This window comes from Pteronotus mesoamericanus, unplaced genomic scaffold (genome assembly GCF_021234165.1).
Source record: "Pteronotus mesoamericanus isolate MK-2021 breed Mesoamerican mustached bat unplaced genomic scaffold, CSHL_Meso_final scaffold_174, whole genome shotgun sequence".
Lineage (NCBI taxonomy): Eukaryota > Metazoa > Chordata > Mammalia > Chiroptera > Mormoopidae > Pteronotus > Pteronotus mesoamericanus.
Window position 1 is genome coordinate 44,314,176 of NW_026555309.1, and position 26,857 is coordinate 44,341,032.

The window sequence follows — 26,857 nt, forward strand, 5'->3', positions numbered from 1 at the left end:
ATCTGTGCTATTAAATCAGGCTCCAGCTGTGCCAAATGGGTACTGGTCATCAATGTGCTGAGGGACACGGTCTGGGACCGTGTTATAAAGTGATCCCGATCCCTCACTGTAGCACCTGAGGGACACCCCAGGCAGCAGACCCACTCCGATTCTAATGGGCTGAGCAGACAGACCTGCATCTTTCAGAAAGGGCCCAGGGCATGTTTAGAGACATGCTAACTTGGGTCAGAGCCAAGTTAATCAGAGGTGTAACAGGGGAGGGAGGTATTTTTCATTTCTCAAGTTAATGAACAAATGGATTTCCTATTCATTATTCATTGGCTTTTGAAATTTAATGAATAGCTCAGGGACAATCATTAAATTTGGGTATTTATAGAAAATCAGCACCAGCCAGATTCATTACACATCAAGCATTCAAGTGTTGGTTTATTATATATGATGGATTTCACTTATTACTTTATCTGGTATTTATCAACTCTAAATTTTTAATGAAGGAAAAGTGATGGATTCATTAAGAGTGTCCTCGCTCTTCGCCTTCCTTTGGTTTTGCTCCTTTTGTGATAATCAGATGGCAGATTCCAAGGCCTGGTTGCCTTTTATCTGTGTCTGCGTTCCAAATGTTTGTTTGTTTCTTTGTTTTGCTTGTTTGTTTGTTTCCAGGAGAACTAAGCTTTCTCTTGATATTCATTAGCGTTTTTCCATTCATTTCTGCTTCTGCTAGGAAATTAATGTCTTCCTCCCTCTCCTCTCCGGAAAGAAGACAAGAGGGTCTGGCGTTTAACGATAATGCCAACAAGCAAAAGAAAAGACGTCTTAAGGCTAGGACTTTGTGTTAACGTCCAACCAATAGCAAAACTACAAGAAAAAGAATAAAACTTCACCTCGAAAGCCCTCCCCCATCCCCCAGGTCCCCAACTGTAGACATTTGGAGAGAATAAACTTAGATATACTTTCACAAGGGAAAAAAAATGAGACCGACACTATACAACAGCCTCTTGATAACGCCATTATTATAATAATCACTATTATACTCATTACGTCTTTGTTTTAGGGAGGTAACAAAAGATGCCAGAGGCAGAAACATGGAACATTTTACTTTTCCAGTAATGATTACCCCCTGCAATCTGCTAGGACCACCCTTCCCACTGAAAAGTGGTTCTGTTTCACCTATAGGTCAGAATCAGATTTGGGTTTTTTTTTTCGTTTTTGGGTTTTTTTTTTGTTTGTTTGTTTTTTTGTCATGTTCAGCTCCTGCAGCCCTCCTGCTCAAGTTCCGGGATGGGCCCTGCTCTTCTGCTGCAAGGACTTCTCAGCTCCACGTGTGGGGGTCCTCGGCCGGCCCGAACCCCCAACCCCTCACCATCCTGGGGTCTTCGTGCAGTTAGGGTTGACTTCAGTTACTATTAGGAATGGACACTTGAGGAAAGCGGCCATCTCTCCTTTTTCTGCACGACCCTGTTACCAGGCAATCTTCTCAAAGCTCTGTTGCCTGCTCCAGGAAGACCGGCCCGGTCAGCAAGCCCGGCGGGTGAGGGGCGTCTGGCTGGGCAGCAACGGAGCCGCCCCTCTTCTAGACCCCCAAATGCGTCCCCAGTTTTACGAGAGGCTCCTCAGCGGCCTCCACCTTTGGGGTTAGTGGGCGAGAGCTCCCCTCGGGCTTCCGTCCTGCAGCCTGCCCCTCCCGCCGGGCAGTGCGCCTGCTCTCTTGCCCCTTGAACATGCGCAGACCTTGCCCCTTGCTTTGAGCAGCAGAATGAGGTGGAAGTGCTGTCTTAACCTGTGAGCACGGACCATGGATCCTAAGAGGCTGCGGGCTCTCTTGCTCACTCTTGGAATTCTCCCCAGCCCTTCAGTAATCGGTTGTGATTATTTTGTTATGTAGATTTTATCTTGAGAACAGGAAACTTGCCTATTTTGGTCTTTCCTGGATACTCAGCTTCTAGCGCAGCGTCTGGCCTGCGGTGGCTCCCAGAATTGTGTGCACTGGGGAAGGATGGACCGAAGAGGAGCGTCCGGAGGGAAGACCCCCCAAAGGTGGTGCTTTAGAACGGGAATATCTAGTGTCTCCCGCTCTATCGGGGCACACCAGCCCTTCCTGCCGTCAGTCTCAACCTCCCCACCCCCGGTCATCAGCAGAGTCGGTGCCTCTGATAAAGTTTAGTTTGTGTGCGTGTGTTTGCTGGAGGAGACAGGGGGCGGGATTGACGTTAAATCTGAATCAATACGGTAGAGAACCACAAGTGAACGCAAGGAAGTAGAGCCCAAGGGGAAGAGGAGATGAAAGAAATGGATGCCTTTCATACCTGCGTATAAATATGGGGGGCTTTGGGGACTCCCCAGGCTGTGGAATTCCAGACCCACGTCAGCTTCCCCTGGAAATCTGCAGAGAGGCTCTGTCCATAGCTGGGTAACATAAAGGGGAAAGACAGGATTCCTGACCTCGAAGAAGTAATGGTCCCAGCCGGCCCTTATGCGCACACCAAGTTTTCATGGTCAAGTGTCTCCAAGACGGAGCTCTTCCCAATGCTGTGCACGTCGCAAGGGGCGGCACAGGTCACAGAAACATCACTGAATTGAAAGGCAAGGCCTGACGTTGACCCCAGCTTGGGCCCTGCCGCCCTGAGTGTGCCCAGTCAGGGTGCCCGCTCTCTCTGGGGCTCAGTGTGGGTGCGGTAAGCAAATACCCCAGGAGGCCCCTCTGCCTGGGCTGCATGCAGGGCCTGGAGGGAGGCAGAGACATTATGGAGGGGGGCGGGGTGTCCTCTACTTTCTGCCTGAGGTCCTAGCCATTCCCCCCACCGCCCACCCAGGGCTGCTCCGTGGTCGCCCCCGGGGCAGAATAGTCAATACGGGAAGGACACGTGTGTTTTCAGAGAAGGAACAGATTCATTCAGAGAGAGACATGCCTATCAAGAACTGTCACTGCAGCAGGACCTGCTCCCGCAAGGGACAGTGGACAGAGGGATGGTGACCAGGCTCATGGGCCACTAAAGTCTTCTGTCCCTTCAAACGTGAGAGGATGTGCTTTACTGCCTGGATAACATTTGAAGGGAAAACAGGGATAGAAACTTTAGTGGTTGCTAGTAACCTGAAGGCTTTGCAAAATAAGCCCATTAAGGTCTGATGGTCAGTCGTTCTTAATATTCTTCCTTTCCACCCGGCAGGGCTGTGGCCCTGAGGGATGCCAAGGCAAAGGTTGCAGCAGTCACACAGTGCGGTCACTTAGAAAGGTCAGCAATGACCAGGCTTCCAAATTCTGTTTCAAGATGTTCCTCTCATTAACCCCCATAAAAGCTCCCCGCTGGTGCCCAACACAGCCCTCCAGCCAGAGCGCCTGTTCACAGCCAGTGAGCACTAGCTGCCAGGGGCACAGCTGGACACTTGAACTTGGGTGCACTGACTTCATGCTCCGCCACATCCTCCGAGATACAAATCTGCAGGTCATTTCCCGATGAAGCAACGGAGGCGCGGAGAAATGAGCCCCCGTGTCCACGGCAGACTCAGGGCTGGGATCCCGTCTTCCTGACATCCAGGGGTGTGTCCTCAGCCCCCACAGCCCGGCAGGTGGGCTGTTCCCTGCTGTGCGTCTCAAGAGAAGGGGCCTCCGGGGACTCCCTAGCCGTGGAACGGAACCACCGCATCCCCCATGCCGTGTCTCGTGCAGACAAAGTGTTGGGTTCGCTGAGCGAGGGACAACGAAGAGCTGTTGCCCACAGAGCCCAGCCCCCCACCCCACCCACGGGTTATTCGGGTGATGGGCTGGGAGGAGAGGCCGGGCGGCCCAGACGCCCTCCTGCCGTCGGGACCTGCTGTCCACCGCTGCGTGACCCGGAGAGACTTGCTGCACCGTCCAGACGCCATGGTCCTACCTCCAAAAGTGAGGCTGAACATATCCGCCCCGTGACGGCTGAGATAAAGCGGCACAATGCCTGGCAGGTGCTATTGTTTTTTATTGTTATTGGAGCACCTTCCACGCTACCCACAGATTTTGTCTTTCATGGCCATAATGGAATTAAACTGCAAGGCACTGTCCCACCGTGTCTGTCTCCCTCAGCGCTGCCCAGAAACAGTGCTTGGAGTTCATTACGTTCCACTCTCTCCAGACTGTGACCTCCATGTGTCCCAGTCACCTGGCCACCCCCGCACCTGGCGCCCTGTCTGCTGAGCTTAGACATGTGCGCGCCCATCTGGGAATGGCCCCGCGTCCTCAGCCCCGTCCCTGTGACGTCCCCGCTCGCTGTGTCCCGCTGCCCACACTGCAGAATGAGGCCGCTCCGAGGGACGGCTGGCTCAGCAGCACCTGCCCGCTCTCCATCCCTCCCTGACCACAGGGAGCACCGTGGGAGGGAGGAGGCCTCGCTGAGACCGGCCCTGAGCACCCCGCCCACGTCTCCCTGGCAACAGCCGGTCCTCTCACGCAGGGGTCCTGGTTAATTCCGCAGTCGCAGGCCAAGCTGTCGGGGAGGCCTCGCGCACATGCCCCTCTCAGAACAGGGCTGGTTCCCGACTCCGGGTTATGAGGGGTGCAGACCATAAGGGGCGAGTCCTTAGGAGGAATGGCTACCAGAATTCAGGGGGTGGGGATCGGCCTGGACGTGGTCCACATAGGTATGGCCTTGTTTCCTGTACCTTTTCAGGCCTCAAGTGCCTTGTTGACAGAAATGCCCTTCACCCCACGTTCTCCCCCTCCCCTAACAAACCTGGCAGAGGCACGGAGGTGAGAAAGGAAAGGCCACGCGGAGCAGAGGAGAAGGGCAGCGGGTTTATTGAGCACCTGCTCGTGCCAGTGCATCGCAGACACACCTGTACCCAGTGCAGCCTAGTTCCGAGGCAGAACGGGAGGCTCGCGCCCCCCAGCCCTGGCCAGTGCCCGGCTGGCTGGCTGCCCGCCTGCCCTCGGGAGAGCCCGGAAGTGGCTGTGGGACCCCTTATCGACGATGAGAGTGGGCAGAGTCCACAGCAAGGCGCTCACACGGGTCCTGCCATGGCTTAGAAGCCACATCAACGGGCAGGGGCTGACCCCCCCCTCCACCTCCCCATTGGTGGTCAGACACAGGATCCCCTGGGCCACTGCCAACCCGGGGGACAGCACTTGAGTTCAGCAAATGCCAGGGAAGCGGGTCTGCGACCCCAGACAGATTCCGCGCCCTCTGCACCTCCGGTCAGGAGGTGGGCGCATTCTTCTCATCTGCACACCCCTCCCCCTCGTCACTGTCTCTCCTGTGCAGTGTCTCCCGGGTGACGTCGGGCGCAACTGAGAACGGAAGTGCACCGACTCATTCTTTTCAAGTGTCCTTCGGAGGAAAGAGGTAACGTTGGCAAGTGTCTGGTCGGCCCGTCGGAGCACCAAGAGCTTCCTTCAAACAGGCCGCGCAGGTCCGAGGGGCCGTCTGAGGGGCCGAGAAGCAAGCCACCGCCGCGCAGGTCGTGCTTCCCAACTTCAGAGGCGAGGGCAGAACTCGCAGGCATCATTAACAAGTGAATTCATAATAATTAATAATATTATTAGTGATAATCGGGCTGACCGCCAGCATCTGTTGGTTTTAATAACATAGAGGTCTCTCAAGGAAATAAAAACAAAACCAAACAGTAAAAGAAATAAAAAAGGGAAGAAAGAAAACAGGTGGCTGAAATGTTTCAAGACCTCTGACCTCCTCGGGCTCTGAGTTCAAGTTTCAGAAATCCACCAGTCTCCTGGCATTCCAGAATCTTCTAGGGGCCCTTCACATTGCCCGGGCGGGCGGCCAGGCTGGCGAAGTAGGCACACTGGGAGGGGTCGCACTGGCCCGGGGGGCCGGGCGGGCCGGGGGGGCCGGGGCGTCCAGCTGGTCCGGTCTCCCCTTGAGGGCCGGGCCCCCCGGGGAGCCCATCTTTAGCGTAGCCGGGCTGCCCAGGTTGACCTGGCCGAGGAGCAAAAGAAACAGAAAAGTCTTCAGCTTCCTCCCCACACCACCGGGCCCTAGGTCTCCCTGCTTCCATCTGGGATGCACCAAGTGCTGGAAACGCCCGCAGGGGACAGCCTATGGCCTGGCACTGTGCCCGAGGGGTCAGAACGGTCCACGGGGACGCCAGGGAGCAGGGGCCCTGTGACCTGCAGGACAAGGGGTGGCCTAAACCGTCTAGACGACGACAGCGATCCCTGTGCTACCGGGGAGGGGCAAGCAAAGGCGGCCGGCGGCCGGGCACTCGGCCGCGGGGCGGGCAGGACGCCGGCCCTCTGTGCTGTCACACGCCTCTGGGAGATGCCTGTGAACTGGGCATGGGACCCCATGCCCCTGTCCTTAGCCGTCGGCCCCAGTTCACGCCTCCTTAGGGATGCCTGGCGACGTGCCGTTATCCAGTATCCAACTTGTCCCAAACAGTCCGTAATCTCTCAGCTTTCTCTGAACGTTGAACTGCCCTAGCCTACTCTGCACATCGTGGCCAAAGGCGATGTCAATGGGACGTAAACAACTGACAGGGGGACCAGGTGGGCACAGGAACATTCATAATCAATCCGTCCCCCTTTGTGCTTCGGCAGCTGGGACGCTCAGTGCTAAGGGCTGCAGTGAACCCCAGCAACGAGATCCCTTCTTACATCTTAATAGCCATGTTAGAAAATCGGGGTTCCCCATAAAGTAAATTAAAACTAGGTCTTTGCCTTAAAAAGATCTTCTGACATGTCACGAACACTAAAATTCGTGACTGCGTTGGTAGCAGTTATGTAAACGACCTACAGGCCTAATATTCAGAAGTGACTGCAGGTAATCATATAAACTGAAATTACATAAACCTAGAACTCTCAGGGATGTGCCATTCGATAACCACTTGGTACAATTTGCCCCGCTTCCCCTTTCCGTCCCGCATCTCAGGACGTGCCCGGCGGCCTTTCCCTGCAGCCGCAAGGCAGGTGGCCGGCTGGTCCAGGGTTCAGAACAGCAAGTCCCTGGTTCCGGGAACAGGCCAGCCCAGGACAGGCCGGGACTGCTGGTCCCCGGCCACGGGGCCGCTAACAAGGGCAGAGAGAGAGAAAACGAGTTCCACGTCCACGTGCGTTTGGGAGAGGGTCGCTTAAATAAAACGAACTGGTTTTTCACGCATGCTTCCTCAGCACGTATAAGGAGCTAACATGCCCTGGGAATGACCGAAAGGGACACGCGGGTCCCAGCACTGCCTGGGCTTGGCCCCAAATCGGTTTCCTTCAGGACCATTTCCTAGGATTTTTAATTCATGGGCCACACCTCAAGGACTCACGGGACGCACCGCCGTTGTCCTAGCAAGCCCAGGAGCTGGCATAAAAACCCGTGTGTCGCGGGCGCCTTGTGGCTAGCCTCATCCTCCCTCCCCCGCCTCCCCCGGGGCCGGCGGTGACGCGGCCTGACTCCGGGCACCCTGCCTACCTGGGATCCCGGGGGGGCCCATCTCGCCTCGGAGGCCAACACCTGGCGCGCCTGGGTCACCTTTGGCTCCTCGCTCACCTGTGAGGGAGTCCCATGATAAGGGCAGAGACAGAGTGCCCCGCCCCCCGCTGCAGGAGGTGCGGGGCCCACCTTGAGCCGCAGCCCCCACGCAGCACCACCCTCGCTCACAGGTGCCCACAGCTGCGCCCCCGACTGCTGTTCGCACACGCACATTCAAGCGACACTCACATTCGGACACATGCGCATGGGGCTCTGAAGTAACTGGACACCCTCCTACACGCGGGCTCAAATACACACATTTACACGGGGACTCGAGCACACAACTGCCGATTCCACGTGCACATACGCACATTCGCACACATTAGCAAATGTGCACACACGCTCATACACACACAGAGACTCACACAAACACAGGTACGTGCCCACACACTCGCCTGCAGACACACGTGTTCACACGCGTCCACTCATGTGGGTCTCCACCGCACGTCCTCAGAGGGACGACGGAACCCCCAAGAGGGAGCCGGGCAATGAACGAACAAACTGCACACCCCACGCCACATGGGCACACACACAAGACACAGCTCTCCTTGCGAGGGGCCTGAAATCTCATCGGACTGATGAAATGGCACAACGACGTGCTAATGCGAAGCAGAAAGGGGATGCGCCGTCACAGGAATTCAAAACCACACAGATGCGCAGGGGAGAGGGCCCGTCCCCCGCGAGGATGTTCGAGGTTGCGTGTGAGTCAATACCGCACACATCTGATTAACCTCTCTCCATTTCTTTTTTCATCATTCGCCTTTTTATGTTGTTTCCCTACTGTTTCCTGCAGACAACGTGTTTTCTTTTCTGATCCCAGGGGAACTTGTGCTAATTCTTGGGGACTGGAGCGCATTCTGTACTGTTGTTTTCACAACATTTGGTCCATCTTCTCCCACAGCCTGACGCTTCCTATGTTTTATGCTTCCTTAGTACCATCTACTTCATGCATTTTGTTTTATGAACCACAGGAGGTGGAATTTGGACACAAATGTAGCAGAAAGCCTTTTCAGGAGGAGAAACATTGCATGGGAGGAAGGGAGGAAGGGAAGAGGGGAGGGAAGAAGGGAGGGAGGATTCGTGAGGAAATGGGCCGGGGAGGGGGCAGGGGCTTGGGCACCCACTGCCCTGGCCCGGGTCACGCGGTGGCAGCTGGAATCGCACGACGCAGGTCGCCCCCACTCCACTACCCTCCCCGGAGAGCAGGAGCCAGGGACCCAGTTGGTGAGGGCGGCCCCAGGCCCCCTGCAGCTCTCAGGGCTGGGCGCCTGCGCACAGAGGGAGCGTCCTTGGCCGCTGGCTCGCCCGCGCTCGGAGGCAGGACAGCCCTGGGTCCCACCCAGCGCAGGCGTGCGGGGAGTGCCGCGCCTGAGCGCGGGGCAGTCCGCAGGCGTTGTGGCTGCCGCTCCGAGCCCCTCCATCCCACTGCAAAGCTGGCGGGAGCACCCGTTTGTCCGGACAGCACACGTCTTATTCCTGTTAGTTCTACCCGCAGCGGGCAGGGGGGCATTCTGTGTGAGCCCCTGAAACCTGAGCCGCGGAGGTGCAGGGAGAACAAGGGAGTGGAAGGGAACCGATCCCATCCTCCTGGCAGAAGCATAATTTTACAGAACTGTCAAGTCTGAAAAATGCTCACGCACAGGGAAGAAGCGCACGGTGCCAGCGCTCTGGCTGCCACCAAGCTGCAGGGAGGAGGACGGGATAAGCGATGCGTCAGTGACGCCGGGGACGCCTCCCTGAGGCCCTCCTGGGGGGTCCTGGGGGGCTACGGCGCACACCCCCTCCAGTCCTCACTCACCTTTGGGGCCCATTGGCCCAGCTGGTCCTTCCAGGCCCCCCTGCCCCGGCCGCCCCGGCTCCCCCATGGGGCCTGCCCGGCCTGGAAGCCCATCTTTCCCGGGGGGCCCGGGGGGCCCAGGTCTGCCTTGAGGCGCCTTCACATGCGCCGGGGGCACCTGCGCCAGGAGGTAGGTGAGTCTGGCTGTGGAGCAGGAAAAACAGAGAGATGTCACGAAGCAGGGATAAAGGACAAAGGACAGGATGGTGGCTCACGGCAGAGCCTGGGGTCTGCGGACACGGTGACGAGCACAGTATGACAGTCACGGAACCGCACCGAGGGCCGCTGCCTGGGGCAGGGGCGGCCTGGGCGTGCCCCTGCTGCCTGGGCTGACGCGGTCAGTGCGATCACTGCCTCTGGGGCCAGGCTGCCGCATGTGGCCTCGGACCAGCCCCCTGACCGCCCTCAGCCCTCGCCGCCTTGTCTGCAGCACGGAGGCCATGAAGGCACACCAACCCTTGAGGAGGCTGAAATAGGACAAGGCATGAAAACCGGGCCTGGCACATGGGACTCGGGCCACGGCTCCCAGCAGCCACCGCATCAGCCGCGGCCACGGCGGAAATGTCGTTGGTACAGCGATGGCAGTTGGGGACACCGAGGCCGGGGTGAGCTCTAAGCGGCTTTTACACCAAGAGGTTCGATGGCTAATCTGAGCATCGACTTCCACATTGACGGAGGCAGGGCTGAGCCGGGCGATGTGAATACTCCCTAGTTGTAAAGACTATAGAGCTAATTGAAAACTTGTGTGTTTTTTAAATCAGTTGTCTAATTGTTGGCCACTGCATCCTTCTATTGTACTGGGAACATCTGATGTTCCATGTGATGGCTACCAAGAGCCGCCTTTGTTTGACGTATGGTCACAGGTGATCAGGCCAAGCCCCTCCTCTTACAGATGGAGCGAGTGGCCCCCAGAGGCGGGGAGGCTGCCCGGCCCCTGGCAGTTCGGTGTTAAAACCAAGGCGGCAAACCTACCTGCTGGCGTTACTGCTGTTACCTTCCTACCTCTCTCCTTCCCTGAGCGCCTGCTATGTGCCTGATTCACGCAAGACTGGGGGTTAACAGCCAACCCAGCAAAGTAGGGTTAAAAAGATTCTAGATCCTTGAAAATACTGTGTCCCTGTTCCCTTAGGAGTCTTCACACTTGTGGGGCCTGGGTCTCATTCCCTCTTTCAGCATGCACAGCACCTCCTCCAGGAAGCCCTCCCTGATCTGTTCCCGCCCTCTGAGCTCACTTCGGCACTTTCACCTGTCCTCAGTCAATGCCCTCTGTGCCAAATGAAGCCACAGAACTTCCCCTGTTGTCCTGAAATCACCTTGTCTGTTTTCCAACCCATCCCTTCCCCTGGGCTGGGCATTCCGTAAAGCCCACTGCAAGCGCGGCAGCATTTCTTTGATGAGGTAAATAATGGAGTGCATAGAAAATGAACTGTCTCGGCCAGCTGGTACTGTAGGTGGTGAGCTCCCCAGATGAGAGGCAATCAAGCAGAGGTCATCCGAGCCTCACTGGAGGGAGCTCTGGACAGGATCAGTGTCAGGGAAGCCTGCCGGGTGCCCACAACCCCGATTTCTATGCCAGCCCCTCTTAGGGGCCTTGGCCAAACCAGGCTGCAAAAGCACCGAAGGTGGAATGAAAGGACCGCTTCCCGGGGCCCTTAGGAGCATCCGGGTCCTTGTCTGCCCGGCTGCGCCCGACGCCAGCCACTCACCTTCCAGCTGCTTCCCGAGCTCCTCCTGGATGAGCCGCCGCAGGGTGTCCAGGGAGGGAGACTCGCCCTGGGAGGGAGGGGCGGGGTTATTACCGCCCCAGGGACTCCCGCTGCCGCCCAGAACCCTGGCGCTCAGGACACTGCAGCGGCTCCATCCTACGTGTGGCCTGGGCCGCGGGCTCGCGGGGACCCCTGCTGCCTGTCCCTCCTGCGCCTCCATCTTGCGCAGGCAGCACCCCAGCCCTGGACCCTGGGATCTGGCTCCGAGTCTCCCCGGACGACTGCCTGTCGGCCTCCGTGACCAGCACACGGCCCGCCGCCTGCATGAATCCGTGTCGATTTCCTCGGACCAGCGGGCCACTCGGCCTCCCTGGCTCCCCGGGTCTGTTGTCCCTGCCCTGGTCTCTGTGGCCCCACACAGGTGTCCCCGCAGCCCAGGAGCTTGGCTCGTGGCCGCTGAGTGTGTGAGTCAGAGAAGCGCAGCGCAGCCCCCAGGCCCACGCAGTGACGTGTGATTCTCTGGAGACTCTACGAGAGGAGTCCCCATGCCCCATCGGGCTTCTCCCTTGTCACCCGAGTCCCTCGGGATAGCGTCCACCCCTCCAGGGGGCGGGTCTTTCTAAGCCCATCTCCGCACCCTCAGCCCCTGGCCCGGGGCTCGGTGGCCTCCATTTCCTCATTCCTTCTTCCTTCTCTGGTCAACAACCGTCTATGACAGTCCCAGAAGGTCCTTCGCTCCCCTCAGCAGCAGGACTGGGGGAGCTCGGCTGGGACCCGAGGGGCCTTGGGAGCCCACTGAGGCCCCCAGCTGTCTCCCCCTCTCCCCACCCCACACTGCGACACAGGTTCTGGCTGCCTGGCCTCATTCCGGGTGGCTGAAGCCCAGGCCAACCACAGCCACTGGGCGGGACAGGCGCAGGGCTGGCAGGGACGCGGGGCCCCCGGGGGCATCTGCGAGGGGAAGAAGGGGTCCCCGTGAGCTGGGCAGCCAGCGCCCACCCACACTGCCCCGGGCAGCTCCGCTTTCGCCTCTCCGTAGCCAGCGTGGCCCTGCGACAAGGGTGCGTAACATGGGAGACCTGTCACCGGAGTGAGACACAGTCAAAGGACAAAGAAACTGCTCCCAACAGGCCTTTCCTTTTGCCTTCAGAGAAAGTGAGACCCCCAGGCCACAGCAAGGGCCTCGGGGCGGGCAGAGAGGGACTCTGCCTGGCACGGACGGAGGGCAAGCCCCCGAGGTGACAGCCGGGCCACCGCGTGGCTGCGTCTCCGCGTCACCTTCGTCCTGGGTGGCGGGGCTGAAGAGCGCCACAGCGCGAGGCGCGAAGTCTGGAGGGTCTGACGCTGAGGCAGCAGGCGGGACAGGAGGGCCAGGCCTTCGCTCAGCTCAGTGCGTCCCTTCACCGTCATGACAAGCCCGTCCGGGGGTCAGACATGGACAGGTGGGCTGGGGTGGGGGTCACCCGCCCCAGGGGACACGGGTTACGGGAGCCCAGAGCATGGTCCTGCTGAGGCCACCACCCTCCCTGGCCCCCCTGAGGCCCCGAGGAGCCCAGGCTGCACGCAGCGCCTGCATCCTCACCCTCAGTCCGGGAAATCCTGGCTGGCCCGGAGGCCCCGGGGGCCCGGCCGGCCCGCTCTCCCCTGGCGGGCCTTCGGGGCCCATCAGGCCGGTGTGGCCTTTGTGGCCTGGGATTCCAGGGTCCCCAGGCTTGCCATTCCCGCCGGGAGCTCCTTTGTCACCTTTGATCCCTGGGTCTCCCTGGAGGAGGAAAGAAAGGCATCAGCGGCACAGGACTGGTCAGCAGCAGGGGACCCCAATCCTCTGCCTCCCGGAGCACTGGAGAGGAGACCTCAGTCCGGGCACAGACGAGGACATGAGGCCCAGAGAGACAAAGCCACCTGCCACCGTCACACAGGGAGCCTGCAGGGGACAAGACGGGAGCTCAGATTTACAATCCCCATCCCGGGCTCCCTCCATCTGCCTGTGGGGAGACGGCCGGCTGCTGAGACTGAGTGCCCGGTGGCCGCCCACCTCCGACCCCACTGTCCTCCGTCAGTGCGGGGACAGTGGCACGCGGGACAGGTAACCTCCTGCCTCTCAGCTCTTCTGGGCCCACAGAGGATGACACTGCCTGGGAGACCTGGGTCACTGATTTGGAAACCATGGCAACCAGGGGACACTCCAGTCCTCTGCCCGGTGTGGCTGACCAACAAGACTCAGTTGTCGGTGGGTCTGAAAATGTGGTGGTCACATGATCGGCCTCAGGGTCACCAGGGTGCCACGGTTGGGCGGTGACAGAGAGGAGGAGAAGTGGGGGAAAGAAGAGGGGGAGACGGCCACTGGACAGGGGGGTGGCTGGCCACGCGCACGCCCCAGGGCCCCGGAGAAGGAAGGCTGAACGGTCAGTCAGGGGCCATCGCCGGCGGGTGTGGGTCCAGGAAGGAGAGGAGAGACAGACTCGTGGGTGGGTCTGATCTGTCCCCGGGGTTCAGCGGCAGGACCGGCGAGTGCATCCCCTTCAGACCCATGTGGGTCCATCTGCACCGTCTCTGTGCTGTGGCAGCTCCGGCCAGTGGACAGGGACACAAGGCCCGGGGGCGGGGCTCCTTTTGCATTGCATTTGCTTATTTTTACATTTCCATTGTTTAACTACATTGTCTGTATAAGTATTTTCAAAAATAAGAGCAGCGAATTCAAACACAAATGGAGCCAAGATCTGAAGAGGTCACTCCAATGTCTCAGGTGAGATCGTGCCGCAGGGAGGCTGTCGTCTGTCGGGGATCCTAGTTCAGGGTCCGTGGATGTGATGGTGCTCTGCGCGCCCGGGCGCCCGGGCCATCCCGGCTCCGCCATTCAGCATCTCCTATCCGTGAGCCGTCTCAGTGCCACTGGGCGGCTGCGGACTCATCCCCTATTTCTCGCGATCCGGGGAGTGCAAGGCCGGGAGCCTGGCCACTCCTTGGCAATGGGCCATGGAACCACTGAGCGCTGGAGGGCCCCTCTCCGCTTAATGATCAGATATTCGGGACGACTCACACTCGTGGTCTGGATGCCCTGGCTCCCGACCTAAGAAATTCAAGCCACACCTGCAGCAAGAGCCCCCTGGGGCACCGGTGGGACACTGGCCTGGGGGGCGGGGCCCCAACCTCTTCTCAGCCACAGCCCCCTTCCCTGGCCCCACCCTCAGGGAGCCACAGCCACAGGACAGGGGAAGGGAGGGGACAGAGGTCCAGAGGGCACAGGAATAGCTGACACACCGGGTCTCCTTCGCTGCCGCCTCTGCTGGCAGACGGCCGCTCCTCACCCCTCCCCCCCCCACCACGGAAGAAAAGCTGAGAGAAATCGCTGCAGGACCAGGGGGAAGATGTGGGGGCTGGGGGTGGGGGAGTGGCCGTGACACCCATGTGGCGCAACAGGGTGGCAGGGGGCCAGCCGACCAAACGGAGGCCTGTGGGCACATGAGGTGTTTAATTCCACTAATGGAGGGACAGCTGTCGCAAGCGGGAGACTGCGCTCCGTTCCCCACTGGCATTGCTGCGAAAATAAATGATTCCCCTCTGTTGTTTCTTTTTGGAGGAATGAAATGTAACGAAAGGCTTTCTGAGCATAACGCCAAAGCAATTCATTATGGAAAAATCTGTTCCCTTGTCACCTCCAGCGACAAACCTGCTCTGGGCAAACTGGCAGGGGGAGCCAGGCGTGGCGCACACAGGCATCGGCGCACACAGGCATCGGTGCACACAGGCATCGGTGCACAGTGGCGGGGGCTGGGGGGAGGCTCTGTCACAGCCCCAGGGCACCCACCTTGGCTGCGATATTACTTCTCCAAATAACCACCAGTGAAAGGGGGAGGGGAGAGAACCAGCAACAGCGCAGAGGACACCACCAGAGGGGAGGACCGCCTTCCTGCAGCCTGAGGTTTCCCGGGCCCATGAAGGGCGAAGTCGGACTTCCAGGCTGGGCTGTGCACAAAGCGTCTCGGCCGAGGTCCCCCGCTACCCTGAGAAGGTCCTACTCACACGACTCCACCCCCACTCACCCTTTCTCCTCTGGGTCCTGCTTCTCCGGGCTTCCCAGGAGCGCCCTGCAATAAAATGCAAGGCAGGACAGTCAATTCCACGGGCCATCCCATCTGCCCAGGCAACGTTGCCTCTCAGTGCCGCCCGATCCTGTGTGCTGAGGACCGGGGGCCTCAGACATCGGCCCTCTGGGGGCTCCTGTTTGCACCCTGGGTCCACCTCCTCCGCTCTCCTTTCCTCCCAGCCCACGGCCCCAGCCCGCGCCAGGCCCCCTGCCGAGCCCTCCTGCCCCCTCTCTAGCAGAAGCTCCTTTCCTTAGCACACCCGGGGACCCTGCATGGGTTGCTCCTCTCTAGCTGTCCCTGCCCTGCTGCACTGTCTGACTCCACCCCCTCCCCACGGCTGCGGGTGACATTGGGGAGCACGGGCTCTGCTGTCCGGCGGCCTCTGCCGGCCATGTGCCCTCTGCCTGTGGCACCCTCCCCCCTGTTGTGGACACGTTTGTGTCCCCCAGTTCCTATGTGATGGTGTTAGGAGGAGGGGGTCTTTCGGGGTGATTGGGGTACGTGAGGTCATGGGGTGGGTCCCCCGTAATGGGATTAGGGGAGTGGGCCTGGAGACTCAGGGACCGGCTTGTGTAATTGGCGGGGAGGGAACCAATCTGCCAGCGCTCTTCTCAGTCCCCAGGACTCCGAGAAATAAATGTCTGTTGTCTCAGCCACCAAGTCTCTGCAATTTTATAGCAGCCAAGCAAGGACACTGCCCCTGGATCTGGGAGGTGGGAACGGGGGACACGCAGTGACAAGTGGCAGGAGGCAGGAGCTCCCCTTAGAGAGGGCAGTCAGGCTGGGGGAGAGCGGGGTGCCTGCTCCGGGTCTGCCTTCCGCCGAACGGCACAGGGAGCCGGAGAAGTTACCGCAGACAGAGGGCCGTCGGGCCGAGGCGCTGGTGGTGAGCTGGCAGTGGGGAGGGGGCGGTGAGCAGGGCTGGATCAGTGAGTGAGCGATGGGCCCATGAGCAGAAAACACGACTGAGGAGGGGCAAACACCCCCCACACTTGGGGCCCCTTGATCCGGCTGCGAGGAGTCACTGCGTCCTCTCCCGGTTAAGAAAGCAACCCCAAGGTGCGGAGTGACAGCCTCGCTCATTCAAAGGCAGTGCGCAGGCCCCGGAACGGCCGGGCCGGTTTCCGCAGAGCTCCCCAGCACGGCCCCGGGTTCTTTCCACGGCATTTGTTCATTCTTTCACTCACATTCTACCAGATGTTTTGAACCTGGGCTGTGGCAGACAGAGTGGGGCGACAGGACACCGTGGGGTGGGGCGTCTGCTGTGCTCAGTGTGGCCCAGGAAGCCGGCCAAGGGGCCCGGCCAGGGCTTTGGGAAAGGGGGCCCGGCATGCGGACACCGTCAGGAGAGAAACCGGTGTGTTTCGGAACTACAAGGCCCGAGGGGCTGGAGGCGGAGCGGACAGGGCTGGGGCCTCCTGGGCTCCCTCGTGAGCGCCCCGGGGGGCCGAGCTCAGGCGCAAGCTGGAGAGCGACGCGATCTCACGTCTGTTCTGCAACCAAAGAACCCGCCTGGCCACTGGGTGGAGGGGACAGCAGAGGGCAGGGCTGGACGCAAGGAAACCAGTGTGACTGTTCAGGTGAGAGAGGCGACAGACAGGAAGAGGGCCCCAGGGGCAGAGGTGGAGAGCGCTGGCCAGGGCTGAGCTGGGCCACGCAGTCGGGAATGACTCGTCGCTGGACTGGGTCCAGAGAGAGAGGTGAGTGCAAGAGACACATCAAGATGGCAGCCCTGGACTGGCTGTCGCATCTGTGGGCCCCTTGCAAATCTGAAATGTGGACCCTTGTTCAGAAAGCATTTAAGCACATCTGGGAGCCAGCAAAGCCCAGGGCCCCACGGGAATCCACTGTCACGCCCCACCCCGGCCGCACAGCTGGCCCTGCGTCTCCCACAGGACAGGGCTGCCCAGGGGAGGAGAGGCGGTGACATGACACTTGCCTCCTTGCCTGGGACTCCCTTCTCTCCGGGCTCTCCCTGTAGGACAGAACACGACATCAGTTAGCTCACAGCGTCAGCGCGTCGCAAGCAACAGGGCATCTTCACAGCACAGCTCCGCTCAAGTCGTGTTCCAGCAAAGGCAGCCACCACGGCCCGGCCCACCAAGGACCCCCCCAGGCAGGGCTGTCTGGTCGGCCTGTGCAGAGCAGACAAAGGAGATGTTCCGGCAGGGGAGGGGCCCCCGGGTCTGGGCCTCCCGGTGCCCACTGCAGAAACCTTCCGGCTGGCTCTGGCTGGTGTGGCTCAGTGGACTGAGCACCGGCCTGTGAAGCAAAGGGTCGCTGGTTTGATTCCCTGTAGAGGCACCTGCCTGGGAGGCTCGTCAGGTCCCCAGTAGGTGGCGCATGAGAGGCAGCCATGCATTGATGTTTCTCTCCCCTTTCTCCCTCCCTTCACCTCTGTCTAAAAATAAATTTAAAAAAATAAATAAATAAGCCCTTTGGCTGTGACCGGGAGACCCCCTCCGAGGAGCAACCTCAGCGAGTGAACTGAGACGCCAACAAGACATGGTGCTCTGGAGCCGCCTTCCCAAGGTCACGCCTCGCCGCCTCCATTTCCTGGGCCTATGACCTTGGACAACCTCCTTATACCACCCTTAAACGGCCTGTGCCTCCGCTTCTTCACCTGTGAAGCAGGAAGAGTAGCCGTGCCTGCCTCATCAGGTTACCTCAAGAGCTAAATGCGTGAACGCTCGCAGTGCGCTCGGAACTGACCGGGCTGCGGGGGTGGGGCACGGCCTGAACGTGAACCTAACCGCAAGAGCCGGGCACCGCGGCCCCTACCGCGGTTCTCTGCTTACCGGAGGCCCGCGGGGACCCAGGAAGCCAGGGAGTCCCGGGCTGCCGCTCTCTCCTTTGTTCCCCTTCGGGCCCTGCAGGGGGAAACCTGGATTAATTCTTCAAGGTCGGGGCCAGCTCAGGCAGACTCAGAAAGCTGGCGACCCCTCTGCTCTCTGGAGGCTTGAGACAGCAACAAAAGAGAGGACAAGATGCTTTCCTGGGATGGAGGGGAAGGGGTCAGGGAGAGACATGGGGCACAGTGGGCCCCCACGGTCACCAGCTGGGGACCCGGAGGAGCTGTGTCTCTGTCAACAGTCAATGGCCTTTCCCTTCAAAGTGACAGAAACAAAATAGGAAAAAAAAAAAAAAAAAACCGGGTGCAGCACAAATAACGCCCCTGATTTATTATAAAAACTTCTATTACAAAATCATAAGCACATCATTCTGTAACATAACACTATCACACTTGAGCACACCGTATGCATTTTAGGTGAAATTAAAACCATAAACTATTACACCCATATTATCACTCTACCACCCACACTCAAATGGGCGTTACTTCAGCTGGACCCACATTTGGCAAAACGCCCTGCCGTGTGCCCTATACTTCTTCCCAGCAGGACGCCAAGGCGCATGCACTGGAAGGATCAGTTCTCAGGAAAAGTTTTTGGGGATCTTTCAGGTCCAACCTTTCTGGGAAGCCACCACATGTGACTCAGCTCTTCTGGGGCCAACTGCCCAGGGGGTGAGTCCAGCCTCATGACCCCCACCCCACCTGCTCTGTTGCCCCGGCAGCAACAAGCCCCGTGCCGCAGCTCCCGCGGGAGGCCCCTGCATTCGCTGAGGAGCTGGGCTCCTTAAGGGCAGCGTCCCTAGGCCAACAGGACAGGGGCTCTGCTCGGGGGACCAGGCACCCGGGCTGCCTGGGAATGGCGGACCTCCCAGGGTGCGGGATTTTCAGTGCTGAAGCCAGGGAGCTCCCTGGCAAACCAGGATGGACTGGTCACCTCAATTTCCAGGGTGGCACGGTTAGATGACCCCACTGGTCTGCGCATCGCCCAGTGAAATTGCTGTGCGGCTCACCACACCCCGAGGGCGGTCTTCTGAACAGGGCTGCTGGCGCGAGCAAATACACGTGCAAGGGGCAGGGCTGGGCGGAGACCCGCAGGCAGGCTTGGCGTTCTCCAAGCCCAGAGTCCATGTAAGACCCGTCTTCCCCAGCACGCCTGCTACCCGCCAGACCTGACCCCCAAATCCCAGATGCTCCATCCAGTGACCGGGACGTCGCTGACTACACAGTCCACCTTCCTCCCCCACGTCCGTCTCTCCTTCTTGCCCTCCCACGCCCACTCCCAGCCAGCAGGAGAACACTTCAGCCCGATCTATGTGACAGCCACTCCCATGCTGCCTGCTGACCCTACTGTCTGAGACGGTCACGGTTGGTCAGCCTGACCCTGTCTTCTGAAGACGTCCAACAACTACTGTGCAATGTTATTACATGTTTTTAAAAAGTCTTGAATAGTTTTGTCCCTTTGGGTGCATGGGGTCGTAGCCCACAGAGAGCCAATTGCATAACTGCATTTATTTTAAACTTTAAAAAGGGTCCTTCCTGCATCCTCTCGCCTCCACAATCCACCTCTGCCCTTCGAACCCCCTGTTTTTCCATCGCTGCTTCTAGGGACGGAGACCCCGCCCTCTGTGACGCGAGCCGCATGCCCTGACCCATCCCGCAATGGGGGGGCGAGTACTCACGGGGTTCCCTGGAGGGCCAGGCTCCCCGGCAGATCCGGGTGGTCCACTCTTACCCTGGGGGAAGAGACAGAAGTGGTAACTCTGCAGGGCCGCTCTGCCCAGACGCCAGAGTGCAGGACGACAGAACAGAGGCTGCTGGGTGGGGCCGGGGAGCTGACTTCCAGGCCAGAGCTGTGACTCGGCCCCCCAGAGCCCTCTGAACGCCACTTCATTACCCACAGGGGCTTGCGAAGGAGCTCCCAACAGTGAACTCACAACGCTGCCGCAGCATTAAATGGGTCAGAGCACGGCCACTCAGAAGCCTCCCTCAGCGGGGCGTGTCCACAGCAGCGCCCGGTGAACGGGCATGGCCACGTTCACCCACGCGTACTTCAGCTCAGGTGCCGCCTCAAGGGACAGACCGACCGTCTGACGCACACCGCTCGCCTCCCAGCCAAGCCGCCCCCGGCTGCTCGGGGAGTCCGCTGCAGGCTGGCTTCAGTGCGCTCCCCCCCAGGGGCGCCTGGCTGCCCGCCGCCCGGCCCCCCCCCCCCGCGGCCCCCGTAGCAAATGCGGACACTGAGACAGAGAGCGGGGCGCGTGGCTTGTTCAGGCTCACGCAGCCGCTCAGCGGAAGGTCCGCTCACTCAAGGTTCTAGGACCGACTCTTACAATCCTGAATTTTCTAACTGGGCGGGTGTTCTGTGCCTGTTTGTAATTTTGATAAAGACGTTTAACCAATGAGATTCCCAGTCGCATACAAATCAGGAAGTTCAACAAGGCTCTTGGCTCCACCCGCGTCCACCCCTTGAGGATCAGACGAATTCCTGTGAAGCTAGAAGCTCAGCCTCGCCTGGCGACATGGGTCCTGTCCTCTGCTCACCACTTCCCTCCCCCTCGGGCTCTGCCCACTGCCGGGCCAGCTGCCCAGTGTCCCTGGCCCTCCTTCCGCCAGGAGCAGCCCACAGGCAGGGCGAGGGCCCAGGCTCTCCCCGCACCCAGCATGGAGCACAGAGCCAGGCCGCCAGGGGGCGGTCTGCCAGGAGGGCGACTGGAACCTATGGGAGCCCACTCTGCACGGGCCCTTTCATGCAGCGGTGCCGATACCTACGATCTGAGAGGCATGCGATCAGGCGGGATGGCTCCCTAGAAACCTGCACGGGGAAAAGCAGCCAGCCCTGCCTGGGCCCTTCCTCCATGCCAGGCTCCACACGTGTTGACCCGCTGCTCACAGCAGAGGCCAACACCCTCATGCACAGAAATGCGAAGCAGCCCACCTGAAAGGGATGGGGCATTTCGAACCCAGCTCACAGGGAGCCCACCCCATGCTACCCCGTCCTCAGGAAGGACACGGCTTGTCAGTTCATGGCCAGAAACAGGGCCTCCGCCTGTGCCGAGCGAGGGCACGTGCGATCGCAGGCAGTTCACTCGCCTCATCTCACCAGACCCTGTCGGAATCTCGTCTCATAGCTATCTCTGCCCCTGTGGCACAGATGAGGAAACCGAGGCACGGGAAGCGCAGGGCCAGCCTGTGGGGGCGACTGCCCTCACTCACCCCTTCCAGGGAAAGCTGCCTGTCCCTCCACCCCCACTGCCTCCGCCCACCCACCCACCAGCCCACCTGTGCATCTCTAAAAATACAGGCTCCAGCGCTTCCCTGTGCTAATTATATCTCCCCTGCCCCTCCCTCTGGTCCTGCCCATCTGCAGGGGGGGGTAAGGGCCAGGGTGTGCTAGCTCACGGCCAACACAGCGACGTGCCCCGGAGGGGTGGCTCTGGGCAGCCACCTGTCACCTGTGCGCTGGGGCCTGACTGGGGCTGAGACTGGGCTGCCTGCTGGGCCTCCGGCCACTCCTCAGGTCCCTGGAGCTCAGGTCTCAGGAAGCCCCTGAGGATCTGCAACTGTCAGGGGCGGAGGCCATGGCCCCCCGCCCCGATGGCTCTGAGCTCCAGACCCCTGCTCCAAGGCCCCCCTGCCAGGCAATCGTTCTGAGGAGGGAGTCACGCAAACGTGGGCCCAAGAAGGTGCTGGACTATGCTGCAGACCTGGGCCGAACTGCAGGAGCCCAGCTCTGCCCTCAGTAGCTGTGTGACCTTCGGCGAGGCCCCTGCCCTCTCTGCACCCCCGTGTCTCCTCTGTGAGCGGGGAGAGTAATGGCACTCGCCTCCCACGGTTCAGGGCAGACTCAGCGAATGAGTCACGTAAATGCCCGGCCAGCCCGGCCCTGGGCCCTGCCAGTGTCCATAAACACTCAGCGCCTGGTTGCAGGTTGTGCGCACCCTCTGAGGTGGGGATGAACCTTCTCTTTGGTCAGGGAAGCCCATGTATCCCTCCCAGCTGGCGAGGCTGAGGACGCAGGGCAAAACTGGAACTCGCTTGAATGAGTGGGAAAACACACACATTCAGCGAACGTCAGCCGTCGATCATTGGTTACAAATCCTTTATGATGCCCCTTAGAGTGGATGGGGACCCGTTAGAAAACCACAAGACTGCCTCCGGGGACCTGGGGCCTCAGGGCCAAGCCCCGCCTCCTGCATGGGGCACGTGAGGCCCGTCCCAGCCCCACCCGGGCCTGCCACCCATCCCAGGGCACCCACTGTTCCCAAAATGACCGCTCCCCTCGGCCTCGCCTGTGCCCTCGAAGGCATCTGCAAGCATCGGGGAGCGCTGAGCGCCACTCTGCCATCGGGGGCGGGGAACAGAGCGAGAGAGCCACCTTCTCCCAGAACAGAGACCGCGTGGGGCTCACGGGCCATCACCGTGGGCACTGGCCACTGTCCTATCACGGCCCTGGGTGAATTCACTGGATTGTCACCACTTCCCCAAGGGGACAGGTGAGGAAACCGAGCCCCAGGAGAGTGGAAAAACCTTACTGAGCTCACGTGAGGTCGGGGAGCGGGGTAGGGGCCGAGCCCAGATAACATCACTCCGGACCCTGGGTGTGGAAGCCCGACGGCAGGACGGAGGGATGCAGGGGTGCCCCCATGGGCCTGGGGTCCCCGTGGAGCCATTGCAGTCCCTCCCAAACGGCCCCTGGGGACCGTCAATGTCACAGCTACACCACACGTGTGTCTCTGGTCTGTATGCACATCTGTGTTTTATCTATGAAGAGTCTTGGGCACCCCAAGAACCAACATGTGCCCCTTGGGGGCAGCAGCACCCCCGGGAATCCATGCCCCAGAGGCCTAGGTGCCTGCCGGGCCAGGTGGAGCCGGCTGGGTAGGAGGGTTCAGGAAAGAGCCCAGTGTATGTGGGGGGCGGGCACGGGGGGCTTCAGGCAGCAACTGCTTTCTAACTGCTGAGTCCTGATGACGCTTTTACAACACAGAGGGCTGCCGGGATGAACCAACCACACGTCACCATAGTCACAGGCCCCGCCCCAACACGGCACAGACTGGGCTCCCAGCAGAACTCACCGGTGGGCCCCTCGGTCCCTGAGGGCCCTGTGGCCCTGTGGGTCCAGCGTCGCCCTGGAACAGAGACAGAGCTGCGTTGTCATAGGATCACTGTGTGAAGATCGTGGTGGCTCAGGTGAATGTGGACCAAAGTTACCGCGTTACCCCTTAAAGGGACCTCACATTGTGTCCAACACATTTCCTCGTTAACTGCCATCGTGAACACGGCCAGCTCATCTCACGTGGCTGAGTGGACATGTAAGCACCGGCGTTGATCTGCTAGCTCAGAGCTCCCTCCCGGGCCCCGGGGGTGGCATGGAGAGCCACCTCGATGCGGGAAAGCCACCAGGGAAGGCAAGCGCTCCTGTTCACCTGGATGTCCCTGCTGCCGTCCCCACAGCAAGAACAATGACACCCATGTGTGCAGCACCTTTAAGGGACAAAGGAGTGGCCATTTACCACCGCCACCTCGCGTGGACTTCTATGGGTAGAACAGAAGCTGGGCCACGCTCCCTCACAAAGCGGACTCTAGGACGCTCTAGAGATGGGGTCTTAAATGGAAGGGGTCAGGCCGCTGACCAGGAGGGAAGGGAGCGCTGCCGCCGCCCCCCTGCCCCCGGCCCACGCCCCAGCTCCTGCCCCAGCAGCAGCCTGCCCCGGCCTGACGGCTGGGCTGCACCCGGGCACACTCCGGCCTGGCAGCTCCTTTCCATACATGCGGTGGGTGGGCTTGACTAGGCCAGGGTTTTCAAACGGCTCACAAGGGTCTGCGGTGCCGCCGGGGGTTGGGGCTGGAGGGAAGCCCCTCCCGGCCCACGCGGCCGCTCTCAGCTGCATACAGGGGGGCCCCACACAGTAGCCCAGTTCTGTAACATGGATCCTGCTGCTAAGGAATAACGTGGAAATAGATCGGGTTTCTTCTAAGACACTCCCCAGCCCCGCGCTTACATCTTTTCCTGGTGACCCTTCCCGGCCAGGGGGCCCCATGGCACCAGGCTCTCCCTAGATGGGAAAAGCAAAAACAAAATAATTGCTGTTAGAAGGAAAGACGCAGAATGGGAGCTGCCTCAGCCGGCGTCTCTGAGCATCAGAGAGGGGGACGGACCCAGGAGCAGGCGCCCCAGAAAGCGTCCACTGAGTCGGGGCCCCGCGCTGGGTCTGCAGGGCCCAAGGCCAGCGCGAGCGCCGGGCCACATGCGCCTCTCTGAGCGGCAGGGACCGCCAGCTGAAGGGGCCTGCAAACCCGCCTGGAGGTCTGCCTCCTCACCCGTGGATGCACGCGGCCCTTCCACGCCCGCTCCCTCACCTTATCCAGGGCACGCAGGGCACCCCCAGGGGACCCGAGCTTCCGGCCCTTCAGGGCATTTGGGAGAGGGGACAGGAGGGCAGGCCCAGCGCCCTCCACACGCCAGCTCTGGGGCCTGGGCGAATGGCCCGCACCCTCCAGCCTGAGACACACAGCTCAGCTCATGGGCAGTGCGGCCCACTGACCGCACCCGACTCCAGGTTGATTTGGTCCGATCAGGTCTGCACCCCCTGCCCTTCCCCACGCCTCTCCCCTCCCCCCACGCCACCCCCACCCCCCGCGAAATGCCTGGGAAAACTAGACCAGGAGAACAATGGTGCTTTCGGCTTCTCTCAGGTGACCAGGCACCACACTGGCCTGCAGGGCCCAGAGCCCAGCGTCTGGAGGGGCCAGCTCAGGTCCACCTGGGACGACCCCCAGGGTGACAGCCACTTACCCGGGGCCCAGGCGCGCCCGAGTCACCTGTGTGTCCCTTGAAGCCCTAGAGGGAAGAGAATGGAGTTATCCCAGCAAGAGCAGGCCGGCGCAGGGGCGGGGCAGGCGCCCAGTGCGGTGGTCCGGCCCATCCTGACTCCCCTCACCCCGGACCAGCTGTGAGGGGCGGGGCCTGCTCTGGGCCCAGCACTGGCCACGTCCTGGAAGTGTCCTTGAAGCCTGCTGACCGGGTGGCCAGGCCCTTCCTCCCGGCTCAGTCTGCATCACAGGCAGGGTTGCAGGGGCTGGGCCCACCGATGTCCGGTGCTGGGGCATTGGCCTCCGCACCTCCTGGCCATGTTCTTCTTTCTCACCTTCCCGACGTCACACCGCTCGGCCGGGGCACCTGCTGCGTGGCCCCTGGGGGAGGCAGGGCACAAAGGGGCCAGGGCCTCGCCAGGTGGCCTCAGATCCCTGCGAAGCCCTGCGCTGAGCGGCCGCGCCGCCTGTCTCTCTCTGTCTCCCGGGGCTGATTCCTGCCCTGCTGGGTGGTGGTGACTGTCAGATGAGCTGGTGCAACCTCACACAGGCCTGTCGCCTGGTGCGGTGACACAAAGTATCAGTGACCGATGAGGAGGCGGCGAGGGAGATGAAGTCATCTCAGGTTTGATCGCAGATTCGCCTGCTGTGACCTTGGAAAAGACGGCTTACTCCTGGGCACCCTGCCGCCACCTTCCACAACGTGAGAGTCAGGAAAACGCCCACCCGGCTGAGCTCTGGGACTCATAATCCGAGGAAAGGGGCTTCACGCGCTGCCAGGTGTGATGGAGCCGGGGTGACTTCGGAGTCGGATCTGGACCTGAACCACAGTTCCCGCTTCCGAGCTGTCAATCTCAGGCGTCCCACGTCCCTCCTCCTGACTCAGTTTCCACATCTGTAAAACGGGGCTCGAGCCTACTTCTGCAGAGACGCTGAAGGGCCTGAATAAAAGGTGGACTGAGCTCTCTGCTGCTCGAAGCAGGCCAGCTCTCTCTCCTGTCCTGCCTGGGTTCTGGCATCTTCCTCGAAGACACTGGAATCCCAAACCCAGCCGGCTCAGGGGGAGGGGCCCTCTCATGTAACCAAGGACGAGAGGACCAACTGAGGGACGCGCACACCACCTGCAGGACACCGGGCTGGGAATTTTCCTATTTACTCTTCTCCTTTGGTGTTCGCAACTGCCCTACGGAAGAAGGTGCTCTGTTGACCCCCAGTGCAAAGAAGAAGAAACAGAGGTTCAGAGAAGTCCGCTGACCACGGCCGCAACGTTACTACGTGGAAACGTGAAAGGGGAACCGGAGTTTGTCTGCCTCAGAGCTGGTTTCATCCCTGAACGCTTTGCCCCAACCCACGCCCTCCCAGCCAAAGGAGGAGGGACTTGCTCCGCCAGCAGGGTCTCTAGCCTCTGCCCCTGCCCTGGGCTCTCTTTCCTGGCAGGCTCCGCCCATAGGCAGCCCCGCCCCCACACAGGCCCCAGCAAATGGGTCTCCAAGGCAGAAAGGAGGCCCCTCCCACCCAGTAAGCCCGTAGCCGCTTTAACCAGGAATCACTGATTCTGTATTTTAATCCCCCATGGAAGGTGGTATTCTTCATTCTTAGGCTTCTTCTCCTGGTGTAATCAGGTGAAAAGCAATTTGGCCAAAAGGAAATTGATTTTGTGTATTACTTCCTCCATATTGAAATACAAGCCAGGTGACTTATCGTTGTTTTGTTTTTAACAGAAAAACACATGAAGGAAAGAGATCTAGCATTTTGATGTCCTTGCCAGAGAGTGGATTTTAAAATATTAAAATTTTCATTAAAAAATCATACTTTTCCCCTAAAATAAATGTAAGGAATCATGTAAACAATTTTAAAATTATGAAGGAAAAAAGCATTTAGGAAAAAACAAAAAACCCCCAACAACCCTAAACTAGATTGAGTTCATTTTCATAGAAAATACCTGTGAATATTCACATCTATAATAGCCTGACAACCAGATTTGGATATATAAATGTTGGAATTCATGCTTAGGAAAAAAGGCCAGGAAAAATATACTAGAGTGTTAACAGAGCTTTGCCTCTGTATGTTGTAGACTTACAACACTATTTTCTTCTCTATTACATTATTTTTATTATCTTTCT

At 59.9% G+C, this 26,857-nt stretch overlaps 1 protein-coding gene across 1 annotated transcript in view; it reads right to left on the reverse strand.

The window, feature by feature from the left end:
* Positions 1–5,712: 5,712 nt before the first annotated feature.
* Positions 5,713–26,857, reverse strand: part of COL22A1 (collagen type XXII alpha 1 chain) — a 167,159-nt gene continuing 146,014 nt past the window's right edge. The window contains exons 52-63 of the mRNA XM_054590689.1: positions 24,718–24,762; positions 23,924–23,977; positions 22,997–23,050; positions 19,601–19,654; positions 17,869–17,940; positions 17,010–17,045; positions 15,026–15,070; positions 12,565–12,744; positions 10,983–11,049; positions 9,238–9,420; positions 7,380–7,457; positions 5,713–5,900 (exon numbers count right to left, since the gene is read on the reverse strand). Of these exons, the coding sequence (XP_054446664.1) occupies positions 5,713–5,900; positions 7,380–7,457; positions 9,238–9,420; positions 10,983–11,049; positions 12,565–12,744; positions 15,026–15,070; positions 17,010–17,045; positions 17,869–17,940; positions 19,601–19,654; positions 22,997–23,050; positions 23,924–23,977; positions 24,718–24,762 (1,056 nt within the window). The remainder of the gene's footprint in view (positions 5,901–7,379; positions 7,458–9,237; positions 9,421–10,982; positions 11,050–12,564; positions 12,745–15,025; positions 15,071–17,009; positions 17,046–17,868; positions 17,941–19,600; positions 19,655–22,996; positions 23,051–23,923; positions 23,978–24,717; positions 24,763–26,857) is intronic.